This window comes from Calonectris borealis, chromosome 19 (assembly GCF_964195595.1).
Source record: "Calonectris borealis chromosome 19, bCalBor7.hap1.2, whole genome shotgun sequence".
Classification (NCBI taxonomy): domain Eukaryota; kingdom Metazoa; phylum Chordata; class Aves; order Procellariiformes; family Procellariidae; genus Calonectris; species Calonectris borealis.
In genome coordinates, this window is record NC_134330.1 from 3,967,129 (window position 1) to 3,986,707 (window position 19,579).

The window sequence follows — 19,579 nt, forward strand, 5'->3', positions numbered from 1 at the left end:
ACAAGGACTGCAATAAGCTGCAGAGGAAAAGTAACATGCATTCAATGTTACTGTGTTATGTGTGCATGAAAAAGAGGCAAAAGTACTGAAGCAAGAGTGAGGTCTGAAGATGACTGCCATACAGGCTCCCCCCAAAAAACCACACGCAGCCCACAGCAATGCCTTGTAGCTTAAGGAATAGTGGGATGTAATTGCAATGACTGCTACACATGCGTAGTTTATGCAAACACTGCAGTTCAATTACCTTTTTTCACACACACGCTTTCTTACTGCCTCACTTACTAGCTGCTGAAGGACCTTACACTACGCATTTTAGTCAGGTTAGCCTTGAGTTCCAGTGGTGTAATTACAGACATCTTGTCACCAAGAAGCAGTTTGCATTTAGTCCATCTTCAAGCCATTTGTCAGTTTGTTCGCCCTTTGCTCCACCACATTAATGGAAAACTCACACTAGGGCCGACCTCTGGTCTAAGGAGAATCGGACTGGTATTTGCACAGAAGCAGATGGACAGAAACCTTAGAGATTGCCCTTCAGAAGGGCAAAACTGCATAGCAAAAGGCAGGCCTCAGAGTAGCCTCGAAAGAGCAATAAGCATTACCTTTTTTCTTTTTTTTTTTTTTTAAATGAGGTAGCAAGAGAAGTTTAGTGAAGCTGAAGAGCTTGGAAGGCAGTCTTTTTTGCACAACTACAAGAAATTTACTACAGGGAAGAGAACCACAGACTTCGTCTAATAGCTGAAGTTTTAAGCTGCTATGCGAACTAGAGCACCATGTGGATTAGACTAGCACCATAAGAACTGGACACCTGAATGAGGAGGAGTCTCTTCTGAAGCAGCTAGTATCTGTTCTGCCTACTGTCAGCACGCATTAGTAATAGTCAAGAGATCAGAAACTGGATCACAGTCCTTACGCTAGCAAATGCCATGTTGATTTATGGTTCAGAGACAGTGGTCCAAGACTTAAATATTTTTTATTGTAGGAGGTTCTTTCCAGTCAGATTGGCTGTCAAACAGTAGCGCTTGTGTATCCTTTCAATACCACGTTGACTGTGATCCAACTGATCACCTGTACGCCCTTCCTGAGGATCTATTAGCTTATTAGTAGCAAATGAATCTACTTTCGTCCGACAGCGCTAGCTACTTGTAGAGTTAAACAATTTGCATATGCTTTAGTGATATTTTGTTTGGGGGAAAAGCAGTAGCAGCAGTGTAGTAAACGTAGGAAAGAAAAAAACTCATGCAGAATCCTTAGACTTAGTCCTCCAGACTTAAAGATGGAAAACAAGAATCAACTTTCACCTTTTCCTTTATTGCATCAACCTGCAAAGGAATTCAGAAGGTGCAGCTTAGAAAAATCAAATTCCATATTTAGCATATAAAAGGTAGAAACAAAAGCGTCAGGGAAGAAATAATTAAGGTACAGGTGAGTAAAAACAAAGATACACCAGAAGTATCTGCTTTAGAAAGGCAGCTCTGCGTGTTGTTAGATCTTTCTGCATTGATTTCATTAGCTACACTACATTAGTTATATCCTAATCCTTTAGCAGATCATGAAATTTTAATCTTTAAGAATCCTACTCCAAGATTACTACTCTCAAGAGAGGCCTAGTATTAGCTTAGTACATCAGGCATATCTGACAAGCAATGCTATTGCTTAGGTAGCTCCCCACCTCCCCCAAAATAACAGCATTTAAGGATAGCAAATTGCTATAGGACTACAGAGTAGTCCTGCCTTTAGCAGTAACAGCCAGGCAAATCTTCTAGACAAACAGGCACTCTAGTCTTCATTGACTCGAGCATTGAGTTAAGCTTTTACATCTCGCAGAGGAGTCTTAATGATTAAAGAATTTACACCATTTCACTGGAAGATACTCTAAAAGCTTCAGCTGGGCAAATCTTGCTAGCAACAGTTGGTATTTAACTCAACTCTGGTTCAAGTCTGTCAGAGCACTACCAAGTACTTTCCCCATCCTAAGTCACTTCAAACAAAAGTTATAGTTAGTGCCATTAAGCATCAGAGCCACATTTTAGGTTAAATGCACAGCAGACCAAGTTAACTCGAGATGTAGCTATAAAGCTTTTTTAGTATACAGTCTAGAATTTAGTTAGAGCTTGATCCTAGCTGGGATTCCAGACTGACACGGCACATGAAAAGCTTGAATCCTGGAACTACTTTAAGACACTGCCCACTGTCAGGCAAATACTACTGATGCAGGTTCTGTAATTGGTGGATAGGGTGGAGTCTGCAAGTGTTTCAGTCTCTTAGAGGGCGAAGTCTCTCCCCAGATGGACTGAAAAATAAGTGTGGACATGGACAGACAGACATTTGACAAAGCCCATATCAATGTTAGTAGCAAGCAGACAGTCTCCAGGCATACACCACAGTGACTAACAAGCTTTCAGTGTTGGAGAAGCACCTGCTCTTACCTTGGTCAAGTATTCCTTCATGACCTGAATAAAGTATGGCATGGCAAAGTCCATGATGTTGTGCCTCCACGCTGTTTCCAAGACAACATCTGGCCTCAGGAGATCATAGCAGGTGAAGAGACACGCACCAAAGCATTCTCTCTTGTTCTCCTGCAAGAACCACTGCAACAACTCTTCTGCCAACTCAGTATCTTTGGATTCTGAAGCATACTGCATTGCATCCTACAACAGGAGAGGGTCTGTTTAGCCTCAGGTGCCATAGTACAATCACTGACATGGATGTGGTATTTAACTAAGCTGCAATCTATTACTGACATTAGCAGAGAGGAGGCATTCTATGACTTGTTTCCAAGAAATCTGTCCATCTACTGCCACTCCGAAGCAAGATTTGCCAGATTAGCAACAGGCACCACCTAGTGGCATTCAAAAAGATGCAGCTTTACTAGAAAATCCCGGGTCTCCAAACAAGCCAAGTACGCTAAACCAGACCTGTGTAGCGGTCTTACCTTATACAGTCTGTCTTTCTTACAGAGTTCTACACTCTGTTTCCAGCGATTGTTTCCTTTGAAGAGATACGCAGCAATTCTTCGGAACTCTATTAGTTCATGTTTCTCCAAACGTTGAGCAAGAGAAATGTTGTCAAAGTTGTCATAAGCATCTATAGAAGTCCTAAGAGCCTGAGTTAAGTAGAAAAAAGTTATGCGCAGCTCAAAGGTACAACCGCATCCACAAAGATGCAAACATTTTCCATACATCTTAGTTCTGTATTCCTACTTCTAGGAGGATAAAGTATTTTAGCCAGATCTGCAGAGATATCTTTTTTTTTTGAGAAGCTGGTGTTTGACACACATGTAGTTTAGAGTTTTTGAGAAGCTGGTGTTTGACACACATGTAGTTTAGAGTATTCCAGTTAGTATTTTTCAGTAGCGACTGCTGACATTAGGAGCCTCTGAATACCAGAAAGCTGAAAACAGTAGAACAGCTAGACATCATAATTGTTTGCCCTTTCTGCGAGTTCTTTCCTCAGCACCCACCGCTTGCCTTAAATAAAAGCTGATCTGTCACACTCCTAACAAAGTAGCCAGTCTGTTCCTAGTAAGAATGACTCAAAAAGCTCCCACAAAGCCACTAAGTTCTCCACTTAATCTTTGGCTAGTCACCACTAGTTCAGTTTGAAGTGGCAAAGAACATATACTTAAGGAATGCAAGTTAACAGCAGGCAGGTAAAATCTACTGAAAACGAGAGAGAAACCTGTGTTTCTAGACATTAAAGGCACACCCAGAATATGAGGTTAATACTGACACAGAAGCCAGCTTGAATAGAACTTCGAAATTCAGGAATAGATGCTTCTATTATGAAGCATATACAACGTGCAAGTCGATACCTGTTCCAGACACTACCATTTCAAGACAAGACATACCTGGTAGTCTTCTTCAATAATGAAGAGGTTGTTCAGAGACTCGTTCACCGATTTGTTGTTGTGATTTTGAACAGAGCGCAAGTAAGGCTTAACCAGTGGTAGCTGTTTAACCTTCAAGGAATCAGGTAGATAAATTTAAGTCAAGATAACATTTTGTAGAGGTCCCCTACCATCTTGCCTGTGAGGCAGTGAAGTAGCTAAGCATTTTAAAAATGCTACTACAGCTAAATGCTTTTCCAGTTGCAACTTTTTCTTTGATCTGGACAGTAGGAAAATTACCTTTGTGAAGAAGGTGACAGCACGAGTGTGGTCAAGCCGAGGGGACAACACCATCAGCAGATCATTGAGCAACAGAGGTTTAAATTCCAAATAGAATTGAACTGCCTTGTAATACAGCTCCACATTGGCCACCTAGAGATGAGTAAGGATGCACATTCAGAACAGAAGCCTGATTGTAGAGGAATCCAAGTGACAGACAGACATAGCCTTAGATATTCCAGTACAACTGAGCCACCCACCCAAGACTCATTCTTGTCTCTAGAAATCTCTTTAGTTACTGTAGTTGACTTGCTTTGAAATTATGTGGCAATATCAAGAACCCTGAATTTTAACCAGGCTACTAGTGAAGGAAGAGATCTGAAGTGCACATCGCAAGAAGTTTCCCTCCTTTCACTAGGAAAATAATACCTTAGTGATGATATCTTTGAACTGGCCTTCTTTCCAAGCATCTGTTGGGTGATTCATCATTGTGATTATGGCATTATCATATTCTTCATACTTATCATACAAGAACACCAGTTCAGCCCAGAGATGGGCTTGTTCTGCAGCTCTCAGAACCTAAGCAAAAGGCACATTAGAAATTCCAGTTAATACATATTGCTATCAGCGTCCATCAGTACTCAGGTTTTAGTGCTATTAATAATCTCAAGAGCTGCTATCGCAAAAGCTAGGGTACAGACAATCCCGACAGATGCGTTTTAAGTTAAATTTAAGGCCTCAAACTTTCACCTTGGGGATGTTGACTCTGGACCAGAACAGCTCCAAGTGCTCCCTCATCTTCTGTGGCTTGAATTTGGAGTAGAGAATTGCTAGCTCTGTAAACATCCCCATGTGTGCTCGCTCAAGTCCAAGTGCTGCTTCCAACATAGTTATCAGCTCTTCGAAGTAGCCACGATCCTAAGAGATACAGACAGTTTGATGTTTCACATTAGGAACCAACCTGATTCTAAACTTCCAGCTTTAGACAGAGTTGCCATGAAAGAATTTAGACTTTGACTGTACAACAAGAGTCAGCTTAATTACCTGGTAATAGTTAATTAGCTCTTCCAACTCATCTGCATGCACTACAATATGGAGTCCACACATCTGGGCCAGGCGGAACTCTTTTCCATCCACACAGGCGAAGCAGACCTGGAATTGACAATTGCATTATTGCTTATAATCAAAGCTTCTGAAGACGCTACAGCTTTGAAGTCCCTTGACTTACTCAATCAGTAAGTTTACCTCTTTCCACGTGCGAGTACTGTTTGCTTTCCGAGCACCATCTACAGCTGCCTGGTATTCACCTAGGTGAACTAAAGTCGAGGCTAAACGGCCGAAGTTGGACACATTGTTATACAACAGCTTAGCTGCTTCATACATCTTTTCATCATAACAGCGATCGCCAACCTACAGGAGAGCATAACCAGGTTATTCTTGCAGCTTTTCAGCCAAGGGCTTACATAAAGTGTGTAGCGTTCAAGCCATTATCAAAATGGAAATGCCTTTAAAGTCCAAGATCTATCTCCATATCCAAAAAAGTCCCAACACGCCTCTGGTTAGCAAGGCCTAAGGAGCCTGCTGCTGTGATTCAGCAAAACTAAAACTCAGTCTCACTCACTTGCTGGATATGTGCATTGTTGGGTCCATTGATAAACTCCTCTAGCTCTGCTAGACGATTTGTTTTAGCAAGAGCAAAGATTAATTCCGTTTCCACATATGACTCCCGGGCCTTCTTGCGTGCCATTTGGAGATACTTCACCAGTTCTTCCCAGTTTCCTATGAAACAGAGTTCAGAATGCTTACTTCCCACCATTGAGGACGCTTGTGCTTAAGCTATACAAGCTCAATCTAGTTTGACAAAAGTATTTCTACAGTTATTCCCCAACAATCAAGACTAGCCTTCATACTGCACATACTACATTAGAGTAAAGTCACCTTACAATGGGGCTAATTAAGTAAATCCTGGTATTTAACTTCATGCAAAGACCTCCTTAATAGCAACTGCTCTGACAGAAGTCTCCAGCTAGCTAAAGGTAGTTATAAGACCACTGATTATCTGCAAATGGAAAATACACTATCTTTTCCCATTCTCATTTAGGGCAGTCTTTGAAGGACCAGATTACTCTACTTGCATCAAGATACAGGTTTGGCGGAACCGTCTGAGCACAGACCACACAAAAGAGCTGAATATCAACAGCAAAGACTTAAATAAAACTTAATCATACCACTGGCATTGGCAGCTTGAACAACTTCCATGTACGAGGAAGGATCATCTGCTTTAATATATGAGTCAATTGCTTCCTTTACCATCCCTTTCTGAAGCTGTGCTTTAGCCAGCTGACTCCATACAGCAGGCTCATTGCAGCGTTCAGCAAATTCATACGCACGATCCAGGTTTCCAATGTGCTCTATTAATACCTAAAGAAAGGGTTACCATAATCAGCCACTATCTATAAAGGTCAGTTTTACAAGACACTGAGCTGTGTGTTATGTTAGTTCTTCAATGGATCCATAGTTGCTTTTAAAATAGGGGCTACTCTATATAACCCACGCAGCATCAGTAATGTTATGCTTACAAAATTTCACTTACTAGAGGGTTCGATACACAATGTTTGTTCTACTTTGTAAGACAAGACACTGAGCAGCTTTGGTCACTTTGCTAATTGGTGTTAAGTACCAAAGTCGCAAGTTAACAGCAAAGTCCTTGTGTGACAATGCACATGTCACAAGGAGTTATTACAGACTGAGATTTTAAGATACCTGTACAGCTGATGTGTTGACATCAAACTTCCTGAAGATAGCAAATGCCTCCTCAAAAAGCTCGTTGCTGATAGCTATATTGGCTATGTCTGGAGCATCGTAGTTATCCAGGCGATTGATGTATTCCATGACACGGGTGCGATCAGCCTTAATAGCTGTAAGAATGAGAAGGTTCTGCAGATTCCTAAATAGAAAAAGAAAATATTAGTACATATCAAGTAACGATCAAGAAATTCACCCTCCCCTCTGGAGAAGGTATTCGTTTATTTGCTGTTCCACATTACAGCAATTTAACACCTGCACCAGGTATACTTTCAAGTTTCCTGTGACTTAGTTTTGTCTTTACACACCTGTGCTCACTGAACACAGAGTTATCAAGAACTATTTTCTCCAGCAGTTCAATAAGCTCATTAGGAAGATCTGCAGTCATGAAGGCCTTCACAGTAACAGAGACTTCCTCAGGGTCCTGTGTCTCTGACAGCGCAGTCTGTACAACCTGTAGGCAGAGTCAAGCCGTTGACAAATCAGTTAAGTCAGGTACTAGCAAGTCAAATTAGAACAGTAAAGGCTTTTAATGTTTTGTTAGTTATACCTGGTCAATGAGCGGTCTTCTGTAAGGGTTGCTTTCCAGTAGTACGCTGGCCCACAGTTCAGGGTCTTTACGGCGAACTAAGTAGCGGGAAAGACTTTTGAAGAGGGAGTTCTCATTGCACACCTAGTGAAAGGCAAAGTTTATGCAGAGTGAACTCACAGCTATTGAGCCTACAACGGATGAGCTAATTGTATTGCAACATCAAATAAGCCTGCCTGAGATGCAGGCTAGAAATCTCAGGCTTTGATACTTCCATTAGCCTCCCATTCTAGGATGTCCAGGGGAGTCTCCCATTTCTCATTAAGTTACAGAGGAAGATTAAATAACTACCTATTCTATTAGAAATGAGCAGTTCCTAGTTTAATACTTTTTAGGAAATAAATGTTTTCTGTCAGTCATAAACCTGAATACTTATCCCATGATACTTAGAACTTAACCCATGAGTCAGCTGCCTTGGCATACATACATTAATAAGTTCCAAATCGCACTGTCCACGCTCATAAGCCACACAGGCCAGGTGAGGGTCCCTCTTCTCACAGTACTTGCCAACCACGCGACTATCATAATAAGGATTCTCACGCAGGAATCTTTCTGGGTTGTTGTTGCTATCAATGTATATTTTGGCCAGTGCATTGTGAGTGGCAGGCTCCTCACAACCCTCGTGAATTCTTGCTTCCAGCCAGGGCAGAAGCAGTTTCAGCCTAGAAGTAAGCGGTTTTCACATTAGAGACGTTGAGTGAATAAGCAAGTATCCACTTGCACAGTTTCTTCACTAAAGAAGTCAGCTTCAGTGTAGGATAGAGTCAGTAACTAAAACAGAGTTACAGTACTCCATTTTGACCTGCATTCTGGTTCATTATTATAACGGTATAGCTTTCTGACACTATAAAGAATATCACATGCCAAAGACTCTCATTATCTGGAGGCTGCTTAAGGGAGATCCCCACATCAGCCAAGAAGTAAAGCAGACTTTTGCTGCTTGCTCACCCAATGGCAGCTTCTTGCTATGTCAGTACCAGCTTTGGCTACGTAATGAGGACATGCATTGATGAATGAGCAGTATAACACTGCCAGGCTGGTAATGGTTAAGAGACTTGTAGAAGTTTAATACCTGTTTCTTTTCTCAACCTCTGCAACAAGTTCATCAGTCGAAAATTGACCTCTCACCACAAGGATAAGGTTCTTTATCACATCTTCAGAGCAATCCACATCAAGCAGTCCCCCAATAACAACAGGCAGACGGCTTGGATTCACCTAAATAGGATCATTTAAAGAAGTCAGTGTGTTGTCATGCAGTATAGGCAAGTCAATACTTATCCCTAGAAGTACACATGAAGGCTGCTTGTTAAGATAGACCTCATGTTCCTGCCTTTACCCCAGCTTCCTGAGGTTCTAGAGAAGTTTGAAAGTCAATTCTTCAGTCAGTAGGGGTTCACACCACAGTGAAGCGGCTCACTAATGCTCAGTCCCCATAGGAAGAGCTCCTGAGCAAGCCAATTTGTCCCTGCAGGACGTATAAAGGAGAACTTCCCCCCTCTAAAATGCTGGAAGTTAAAATTACCCTAAGAACTCCAAAGTTATTCTACCAAGTCTTCCTCCTTCAAGAGGCACATTAGCAGGGGTTACTGCTCAGCTTGAGTGAAGAATAAATAAGAGATCTGAATCACCTAAGGGCTAACTTCCCAAGGGCACTATTAGGTACTTAAATGTCAGTATCAAATATGAGGTTCTTTGCAGAACACTTGCAAACATAATGCCTATAGCTGCATATAATACTAGAAAGATTGATCAGTTTGACTCATTAAAGCCAAGTGACAAATTGTAACTTACCTTCTGTACATAAATCTCAATATATTTTTGGAGATTATTTCTATACAAGTACAGCACCAGGTCGTGGACAAAGTCAAAGCGATCACATACAATGATCAGTGGCAACTGGTCAGTGAGTTTAGCTTCCTATAAAGAGAAGAGCTTCAGTAATTTGGTTTTGTTCTCAGGCTTAAGCAGACAAAGACAGTCACTTAAACTGTTAAAGCAGCTGAATTTGGAAAGCCAAAATTCAACAGTCAACCAAATAATGACAGCTTATTGTTCAGCTAATTGTTTGCAATATGTAGAAAGTAGGAGTACTCACACCCACTTCAGAGCCTACAGCAAGAAGCTTTCTGAAGTTTAACCCTGCTCCTTTGCATGGCAGAGTCTACGAAATCTTACAACACAGTACAACTATTACAAGCCTAAGCTATAGATAGCATTTTTAGTTGCCACTGGTGTTTGGTGTGCAGGATTAGCACTCTGGGATTTCAAAAGGAATTTAACCAAGACTAGATTAAGTTGTGGATCAGATTAAGTTGTGGATCATAATGTAAAACTTATATACAGAATTGACTTCAAGTGCCATATGTCTTGTGATACCTTCTACCTATGGATTTAGAGAACAGTAAGAATCAAGCTAGTAGCAGTACTATTTAAATTGCTAATCAGATTAGTTATCTAAAAGCATTCCAACTTTCAGCATAAGATTACAAAGGTTACAGTACAGAAGCTCAGTCTATGTGGCAGACAGTATTCCGGATGCATATTTCAGATCACTTACTCGAACATGCACATCCCAGAATATAATCCTACATATAAACTACACTTAAGGACTTTACACAGGGAGGCCTGTACTGGGAGATTTACCTGGTACATATCCTGCACATTCCAGACATGGAACAGCACAAAAAACAACAGCTTTCATCAGGAATTTGACAGCTTGATAACTTATCTTAGGTGGCTTGATCAATTTACATACCTTACACCTCGGTGACACCAGGTTATTTTTATAGAATTCTCATTTGAAGAGTTTTGCCATCCTCAGATATGATCAGCAAAATCTAAGACTATGCTATGTAACCGACAAACATGAAGGCAGGAAATGTTCCCAGATAAAGTTTTCCCCTCCCACGCTGTTTCTCAGATATTTCTAGCAGTGTTACATTTGTCAATAAGCTCAGCACTAACAACAGGCTACAGAATCTGAACTTGGAGCGCACCATCTTTTTCCACTTTTCAGAAATGTTTCAGCAATGCTCTGATCCCAGCTATAACAGTCAGTTAGCATGTATTTATTTACAGAGTGGCATATTCTAGCAGAGCTAAACCGCAGTTCACCTGGCTGAAGCTTCAGTAAGTGTGTACGAGTAAGATGAGTGGGATAGATCAACCTTGAACTCTGAAAGCATTTTTGGAATTAATTTACACTATTCATTTGTTGTTTCTGTAGTTGCTCAGTTGAAGCTGATTACACTGTAAATAAGCATTAAGTTATGAACTCATTTGGCATTATGGCTGTTCTCAACCTTCAAGTTACCCGTTTCCTACTTAATAGCAGACATCTGTAACAAGTTCTAGATGAGCTGGTGCTATTATTGCAGTTCAAGAGATCAAGCCAGGTTAATCTTACTAAGAGCAGCGAGGAACTGACCTGACAGATTCTCCATTTTTTAGATATTGTTCCAGGGTCAGGCTCTATTAGGAGGTACCGCCAACATGCTAGATACCTCTGGTTTAAAAGGACAGGTGGATCCTTAAGTGCAAAGATTAAGGCTCATCTGTATTTTCACAGAGCTGCCTCATTTCACTGGTGACACACACCATGTTTTATCAGAACCCCAAACAGGCCAAGACAGCCCAATGCTACCCAAACATTACCTTGAGGAAGTTTTTAACACGTTCTGGATCATAGCAGTTACTTTCCCTGCAGATTCTTTCCACTTCTTTAATTTGTCCTGTCTTGCATGCAGCTTGAATATACTTGAAGTGCACATCTGGATCCTGGCTGAAGTTTACAATAGAGCCCAGGAAATAAAACAAACCTTGAGGGAAACAGTCAACATGTTATTCTGCTAAAGCACTTGAGTTGGATCAGTATTAGCTTTTAAGCAAGCCTTCCAAGTTACAAATATATGAAAATTTTAATCTGACTACTGCAGAAGTTTACAAAGAACCGAAAAAAGATTCAAGCAATGTAATTGTTTTATGAAGACCAGATTTTCCTAGCTGAGTTGAGCCTGTTGTTGTTCCCCATATATTACACAGACTAGTGTATTACATGCAACTTTGATAAATACTGATGTATCATCAATTGCCATAGGTCAGCTTTGTTAAAACATCCAGCATGCCTTCCATAGACCCCCTCGACAGGAGGCAAGGAAGAGTTTAGAAAACGAAAAGCTGTGCCCAAAAGCTACTATCACACCTTTCACTAAAACAAGCACACAGTGCAAAAGCTGCTTGCCACGACCCACAGCTAAAGTCCACTTAAAGCTGATGCCATATAATACTCAACTACTTCAGACGAGTGACTGCCAAGTCACTTACTCAAGAAAGATTCATGTGTTTTTCGGAGAAACACACAGAGGCTGCCTATGCAAGAAACTTGCTCCTTTTGTTAAGGTGAGAGCATGAACTTACCTTCAAAGCTCTTGAAAGACTCAAACAGCTCAATAAGTGACTGTGTTGACAGCTGTTCATGGTATTTTGAAGCTACCTGGACACAGATCTGCAGGTTCTGACGAATGTTAGCAGACAACATAGCACGCAGACACTCCAGAGAGTCTTCTACCGATAAGGAACCAAAATAATTCACTAACCACTGCAAAGACACATAAGCCATTTTAGACCCAAGTAGAACACTCCACACTCTGAAGTCAAATGTTGAAAGCAATTATTGATTGCCTAGCTTTTGCTAGATTCAGGATATTTGATCTCATACCTCAGGATTGAGAAGATGAGTGTGAACTACCGCACGCTTTATGTCATACAAGTCTGTGAAGTGTTCAAGCGCTCTCTGTAGCAAGCCAGCTTTCTCACACAGCTGAGCTATGTGAGCACGGTCATAATGAGTAAACATTTGGTTTCCCAGGATAGCATCTGCAACCTAGAAGGAATATTGAAAAGTTCCATTTAGTTTCTAAACACAATCACTAGCATTTAATATGGACCACAGTGTAGCGGCTAGTCTAGCTACAGACAAGCCTGATCCAACATAACTCTGAAAGCATACCTGAGGTGCGTGCATGAGGTTCATCTCAAGTAAACGTGTTTGCAAGGGACCTTCTGAAGGACGATTATTCTTCAGTGCATCCAGCAAGAAGGCTGTACATTGCTGAATTAAATTATATTCCATAAAGACATCCACAATCTGCAAAAAAAATTTAGGTTTTTGATTAGAAACTGGAAGTATATTTAAACAAAGTAACATCAAGTGCAGCTTCCAAAGCTAAACTGTTTATTCTGGGCACTGCACTACGCTGTCATTTAGCGTTCTTAAAACTAGGCAAGAAACAGCATTGTCCTGGTAAAGTAAATCTTTCTCTGATAGTAAGAGTATGGCTCCTCTTACCAATTTAAGGCCTTGAAGTTAACATTTCATAGCAATAAAATTATTTACTTGTGTTATGTCTGCAAGAGGCTCTTCATCTTGAACAAGCATTTGTGCAAACTGCTGTCCTTGATCAGGGCTGATTCTCATTACATTCCTCAGCAAAAAAATCCAGTCTGGAGTATATCCAACCTGAAGAGATAATGAAAAGTAATAACTCAGCAAGAGCACACACTTCGTTAAATACAGAGCTCAGTAAAAGCTACTGTCAGTAGCTTACACAACCCAGTCAGGATTTCCTCATTTCGAAGAGGGTACATAGGGAAGTACAAAAGCATACATGTATGAAGTCTAGCATAATTATTCATAACAAAACCTTAGGCCAAAGTAGGTACTACACAGGCTCTCAGATTCCCCCACAATTCCTACTTTGCAACATACGCTAGTCATTCTTAAATACAGGACAGATATGGCAATTTAATTTCCTCTCACCTTCTTAGCATACAAAACAATCTTCTGGACTTGTCCTGTTTCAGCAAAACACTGGATGACTTTGTTTGGAACGTTGGCTCTCAGATAGACACTAAGTGCTAGCGTAGGATCTACAGATTTCACAAGGTCTCCCAGCTCCTCTGAGCACTCCAGCTGTTTAAAGATATAAATACAGTCAGTTCACCCTGACCGTGCCATGGCGAAATGCATTATTACCTTCTTCCTCATTTGTCTTCCTTTTGGACTTTTCTTAAAAAAAATATATAAGGCCCAGCTTGATAGCATTATCTGACTCTTTCAGCAGTGATCTAGCGGGCTCTGTTCTCATGCTGTTCTGCAGGAGTCAGAAACAAATTTATAGAGCTAAAGAGAATTAGGTGATACATTGTATCAGCATGTTTCTTCAGCTAATTACAGAAATTTAACCACAGCTCTAACTATATGCAAGTTAGTATCTAAAGAAGCCTGAAGTGGTTTGGGAAAGAACAGCAGCAGCTCAGCAGCTTTCCATACTAAGTTCACCCTGTTGTAATTTTAAGTAGAATGAGTGAAGCTCTTGGAGTATTTGATCAATTCTCTTACAGCAACATGGGTCATACTTAGAGGTAGAGTGAACACCTATTGCTCAACTATTTGATCACACTAGTGCATTGATAAGTTGCCCACTTGAGTTTTCGGGGGGCCTGTCAAGCAGTTACCTCCTTCCCCCTCCAGGGCTCTAAAGGTGCCCACCCCAAATGTACCTTATCTTCTTTTAACCATTTTTCCAAAAGCTGTTTGCGTCCCTGCTGAAGCACTGGTCTGCAGAGTTCCAGTGACTCGTACTTATTCAGCTGCCCTTGGTCAAGCAGAATGCCAAAGTACTGGAGTAAAGGGGAAGTCTGTCCCGGCTGAGCTGGAACACTCTGGAACCGGCGTATGGTGTCTGGAGTACGCAGGATTCCCTGCCAGAAATAGAGATGCACTTCAGTTTTCTCTTCTGCTATTGTGGCTTGGCAAGAGTTTCTCCAGAAAGCTGAAGTTAGAAATGCTTGCTACAGCGACATTATGTTTTGCCAGCCCAGAATGTCAGCAGCAGCATGAGTATCAGCTCAGACATTGTCTTTGAGATGTTTTGACAGAAGATGTGCAATAGTAGCCTATTAGACTTGCTTCAGTAGCAATGCAGATTTAAGTTCAGACGACTGCCCTACAGAATTAAGACACCCTTGTCCTTGCAAGCAAGTTCCTCTCATCTGAATTTAGTCTCTTAGCCTGTCCTTTTTATCCGGTTTCCAGGCGCAGCCTCAGCTAGAGGCTGTCTTTTCATAGAGACTTCTTTAATCATTGGAGAAGTAAAGGTAAGTACCAGAAACATTAAGCCTCATAGCTATTACTTCATCATTTATTCCTCTCCCCCTCTGTGGGCTTCATACAAGCTTTAAGATCTTCCAGCATACAATCAGTACTCTCAGCACATTATGTACAGGTTCTTCACAGGTATGTTAAGTACCACATTAGGACAAGAGCAGTAACAAGATTCTGGTCTTGCCACTTATGAAATTCAGTGAGCTTTCCTGAAGCAAGAAACTTAAGCCAATAGAGTTCAGTGCTGTTCTGAATATCAGTCTATTACCTTTGGGGCATTAGCTGCCACTTTTGCTGCTTCTGAATAGTTCCCTTGTGCAAACAGTGCATTGAATTTTCTGGCAAAGAGTTCCTCAGCACCTGCCAGGTTGTTGCGGACAGCCATTCGTAAAGCTAGGTCAGGATTCTGCAGCACATTTGTGATATAGGGAATAATATTCTCTTCTTCCACACACACTGAGAGCACCTGAATAAATAATCAAGGAAAATTTCCAGTTAGTCCGAACGTAAGAAGTGAGCCAAGGGCTAAGCTAACCTCTAAAAGGAAAGCTATGGCATACATGGAAAGTTTTTTCCTCCCTTGATAACTGCAGAGTCTTGCCATTTTATTTAAGAAACAGACCTCCGGTTAGAAAGAACCTCTACCATCCACTTACTGCATCAAGGCAGATGATTAACAATCAGTTTAAACTGAGGTACTTACAGAGGTCAGAAAAACAGGGATATAAGTACTATCTTTCTATAACCTGTACTCAGTATCTTAAGTAACCAAACCTAGAGGATAAACTGGGAACAAGTCTTCTGCTCTGTATTACCCATGTTGCTCAACAAGCAACAACATTTGAAATCAATTCAGTCTAAAGGCATAGCTGTACAATGTTAGTGGACTGGTTTAAACTAGTTAAGTTAGATGTGTATGGAGATACAGTAACAAATTTTCTTTGGGGCTCAGAACACTGTCAGGCATCAGACATTCTGAACAGAGCTCAAAGTTAACATATTTAAGACTTCCATTAGCATGTGCTCCGCAAGAGGATACAATCTGCCCCCCAAAAGAGAGGTACGTTCTAGTTCCATTCTCAACAGTAGCACAGTGTTTAGATCCACTGACTGCCATTACAAAACCCCCAAAATTACGCAACCAGAACCTGAGTTGTAGAAGAAACTAGAAGTCGGACAAGCTGCACTCCTGGTCAGCTATCCGATACTACCATATTCCTCATTCCATTATTCTGTCATGTTAATTTCTGGAAACTTTTAGACATTGATATGAACACAACAGTGTATCACTAAGGGCCAGTGGGATTAGCTAAACAAGTGGTTTCCAGGCCAAGCTCCCTTACTTGTCCCTTTCTGTTTACTCCAATAATTCCAGCTGTTGCTTCATGCTGTGCAGTAACAAATATGGTCTCCCCACTGATTCTGTTCATGTAGATACAGGTGCCAGTTTCCAGGTCATACAAGTGGATATAGCCATATTTTGTTATGAGAAACACCACATCGTGCTTGTCACTGATCTGCAAAACAGGAATAGATTAATCAAATTTGGTATTGGACAAAACGAGTAAGCGCTTTTAAGAATCAGCAGATAGCTGTGCTATTTCAGGACAACTAGAAGCGCTGTTATATTTTTACTTAATACTTGAGCACTATCAGGGTAGAATGATGTTTCCAGAGCTTGAAAGACAGTTCAATATACATGGGTATTTCTTCCATAAATAAGAACATGCTGCCTTTGAGTGCTGCTTCAGTCTCCACCTTTACTTTAACACTACTGAAGTAGGAGCAGAAATGACACCAGTTTAGTGCCAAGCCTTAGGTCAATATATCGACCGCCTGGCTTCCAGTGCCCTGTTAGCGTCACATCCACCAAGAGAAGCTACATACTTGTTCTTGTGCCCTTGTTTGCAGCTGTCATACCTGCATGGCAACAGGAAAGTCGTTTTGTGCTTCAGGAGGAAAGAAGACATCCACTGCTTTCTTTGGAAATGGCTGATTCCCAGTAGGTGGTGTGCCAACTTCGATGATATGCAACTGTGCAATAGAGAAGATCAGTCTGTTAGCTCTTGTATTTAATTTATGTAACAATAGATTCAACAACGAAGATATGGCAATTCTTTTGCTGCTGAGCCTTAATCCCAAGCTTATCCAAAGATAAACTAAGTCAGTCTTCCTAAATATTTTCACTGGCTAAAGGTGTAGCATACTGTATTCATGGACCATAGATGACGGAAACAGTTAAGCATGGTCTTTAGTTACCCCTAGCTATTTAGAAGTTTAAGGATTCACTTAGGTCACTTTATATACACTCTTGCAACTTGGTTAACGTTCTACAGAGACAGTTCCGAAGATGTTTCTCTGAATCTAGCTTTGGTTTTGCCTTGCTTTAGCTGTCAAAGTATATCACATAATTAGACCACTAGTTAGCCTTGTAACACTAGTGTTTAATTTTTTTCATCCAATAATTTGGAAATAAGTTAAGTCTGATACTGGTGATCAGCATCAAAGAAAGATTACAACAGCTTTTCTCTAGGCTTAGCCTGTGAAGCCAAGAGTCACACGTTTCAAGCAGCTAATTAGGCTGGTCATGACACGCCACCTCACTTCATGACTCGAAACACTCCTGCTACATCAGGTAGTCCCTGCTGTGAAGCTCTATATGCACCAGTTTTCACATACATTAGATATATAGCATCCAGACTGACACAGTCCTTCACTTTTTCCCAAAGGCAATTTTGTGCATTAAACCACTTGTTTTCCTGGAAGCAGATAACCAGGGTGAGTCACTAAAGATTACAGCATATTTAGAACCAAGTCTTACCTTACCCCCAGCTTGCCCTCTTACAGCAAAACAAAAAAGAGTGGATTCTTCAGCATTTCCTTCCATCTTGAACTGCGCAAAGCTAGCCGCATGTCCCTCAATTGGTTGTGACACTTTTCTATCTACAGAATATAGCTGCATTGCTCCCACAACACGATTTTGCTAGACAAGACAGAACAAGAGTCAGGAATAACAGGCACTTGGCCAGTAATTTCATTTAAGTTAGTGTTCGTAAAAATGTTGTCATATCAAGCTGAAGTACCATGCCATGCTTTCTCTTACAAAGGCATCACTTAAGATTCTTAACTTTGTACTAGTGTTTATACCATTACTGTAAGATTTTCAGTTACACTTTGTTTGTTATTTGAAGATCAAGACAAGCATTTACATTCCCAACAATGCTTTAGGAAAAAAACCAAACATATCAGTTCTGCTCCTACAGAAGAAGGAAATGAGACAAGCTCTGGGCCCTCCGTGGCAGGCCTCCCTAAGTGGTAAAGTACCTGTGCAGATATGCCAGTTAGCAGTAGCCATTTCTGCTTAGCATCAGTACGGTAGTTGATGATCTGGCAGCCAGCAAGACTGGAATGGCGATCAAACATTTTCACAGGCTGGGACTCCCCCTCCATACTCCAGTGGTAGACTGCATTATCCGTTACAAGGGCAACAGTATTCAGAGAGATCCACTTCCAAAAGGTAACATCATCTGTCATTGTATGAGCCTTCATTTTGCTCTTCATTTCAATGTTAAATATTTGAAGCGTTTTCCCAGCTAGAAAACACAACATCGTTAGCCAGGTTGTACTCTTCCACTTGTTACTTCAAGCACTGGTTAAAAGTAGAAGAGCTGCACTATGATATTAAACCCTCATAACTTCCTTTAAGAAAATGCTGTTACATACTGGCAGTATCTTCAGTGATCAGCTATTACTTTTTACTACACTCCTAGGGATAATTTTACCAATTTGCTGCTACTGAGCAATCAAACAAATGTTGAAAACAACTTGGTAGGAGACAAGAGCTTCAGCTACACGAACAAGTTGTGTGATACTTCACATACGTCAAAACTAGGTTACAATAATGTTGAGTCTCTTGAAAGTTGTGAGGAGAGCTATGCCAGTGTCATTAAAAACTATGTCCACATCTGTTTTAAGTATAAAAAAAGCACAACACGGAATGGTCAAGTTGGGAGAGGGCTTTCATAATTCAGACTCATTAACCAAAACCCTTAGGTTGTACTAATGGGATACATAGCTACTGGCTGCAGACCAGACTAACAGAAACTGTGCAAGGAAAGGAATCTAGTGACCAACACAAGCTCTAGAAGGTAAGAGGAAAAGTTCTGAATCACACAGAATGTTGCATACATACATCCTGAACAGCCACCTGCAGTCATTTCTACCAGTTTTTACACCACAGTGGCATACAAAAAATGTCTTCCTGTTGAGAACATAAGGAAGATTCTGACCAACTACTAGGTTTAGGAGACAGCTATTTAAGCACATGCTAGTGTAGCCCAAGAGGGTATTAAAGATCATGTGAAACTAGGTGCAGATCAGAATATCTGCTACAGTTACTGACTGTAACTCAGCTTGCTAAAGTCACAGTGCCATATGGGCAAGTGCCTTCACAAGGATTAGTTTAGTTAGAAGCCACCATTAGTTCAGCTATGGTCATAAGATGCAGAGTCAGGAGTTTCTCCAGAGCTTGGAGAGGCTGTCTAATAGTGTCGCTCAGGCTACTGTCCTGGTTTCGGCTGGGATAGGGTTAAACCATGACAGCTACAAACTAGCAATTTATTTCTATATCTAGAGCAGTTGGAGCTTTAGAGTCAAGGGAGATGACATTCAGGTAACGTATCCTACATGCTATGCAAGGCATATTAAGAGGCAAAATCTAGACTTAAATCAAAAGGGTCAGTCCTGTTTATAAAAAGCTTAAAATCAAGACTGCGATAGTTTAAAAACTTCAGAGTTCTTGAGTGCACTAATTTTCTGAATCTTAAGGATTCCCTTGTTTGGGAGGGCATGAAAAATCTCTGAATTTTAGGCTTTCAGTTGCTTAAACACCACTGTTCAGCCCTGTGCACCACAG

The 19,579-nt window shown here is 40.9% G+C and overlaps 1 protein-coding gene across 3 annotated transcripts in view; it reads right to left on the minus strand.

Moving 5' to 3' along the window:
* The window catches only part of CLTC (clathrin heavy chain), a 33,945-nt gene that overhangs the window by 4,001 nt on the left and 10,365 nt on the right, over positions 1–19,579 (minus strand). For 2 of the 3 annotated variants that reach the window (XM_075168451.1, XM_075168450.1), the window contains exons 3-30: positions 17,989–18,257; positions 17,486–17,647; positions 16,585–16,698; positions 16,008–16,181; positions 14,933–15,130; positions 14,061–14,261; positions 13,318–13,470; positions 12,895–13,017; positions 12,508–12,645; positions 12,217–12,381; positions 11,916–12,096; positions 11,154–11,317; positions 9,291–9,416; positions 8,572–8,714; positions 7,927–8,161; positions 7,461–7,583; positions 7,219–7,364; positions 6,869–7,052; positions 6,334–6,526; positions 5,727–5,884; positions 5,351–5,515; positions 5,150–5,257; positions 4,856–5,023; positions 4,535–4,684; positions 4,127–4,258; positions 3,848–3,958; positions 2,933–3,103; positions 2,427–2,648 (exon numbers count right to left, since the gene is read on the minus strand). In XM_075168451.1, the coding sequence (XP_075024552.1) occupies positions 2,427–2,648; positions 2,933–3,103; positions 3,848–3,958; positions 4,127–4,258; positions 4,535–4,684; positions 4,856–5,023; positions 5,150–5,257; positions 5,351–5,515; positions 5,727–5,884; positions 6,334–6,526; positions 6,869–7,052; positions 7,219–7,364; positions 7,461–7,583; positions 7,927–8,161; positions 8,572–8,714; positions 9,291–9,416; positions 11,154–11,317; positions 11,916–12,096; positions 12,217–12,381; positions 12,508–12,645; positions 12,895–13,017; positions 13,318–13,470; positions 14,061–14,261; positions 14,933–15,130; positions 16,008–16,181; positions 16,585–16,698; positions 17,486–17,647; positions 17,989–18,257 (4,577 nt within the window). Of the gene's footprint in view, positions 1–2,426; positions 2,649–2,736; positions 2,840–2,932; positions 3,104–3,847; positions 3,959–4,126; positions 4,259–4,534; positions 4,685–4,855; positions 5,024–5,149; positions 5,258–5,350; positions 5,516–5,726; positions 5,885–6,333; positions 6,527–6,868; positions 7,053–7,218; positions 7,365–7,460; positions 7,584–7,926; positions 8,162–8,571; positions 8,715–9,290; positions 9,417–11,153; positions 11,318–11,915; positions 12,097–12,216; positions 12,382–12,507; positions 12,646–12,894; positions 13,018–13,317; positions 13,471–14,060; positions 14,262–14,932; positions 15,131–16,007; positions 16,182–16,584; positions 16,699–17,485; positions 17,648–17,988; positions 18,258–19,579 lie in introns of those variants that run through there. The other variant, XM_075168452.1, reaches the window with a different exon arrangement.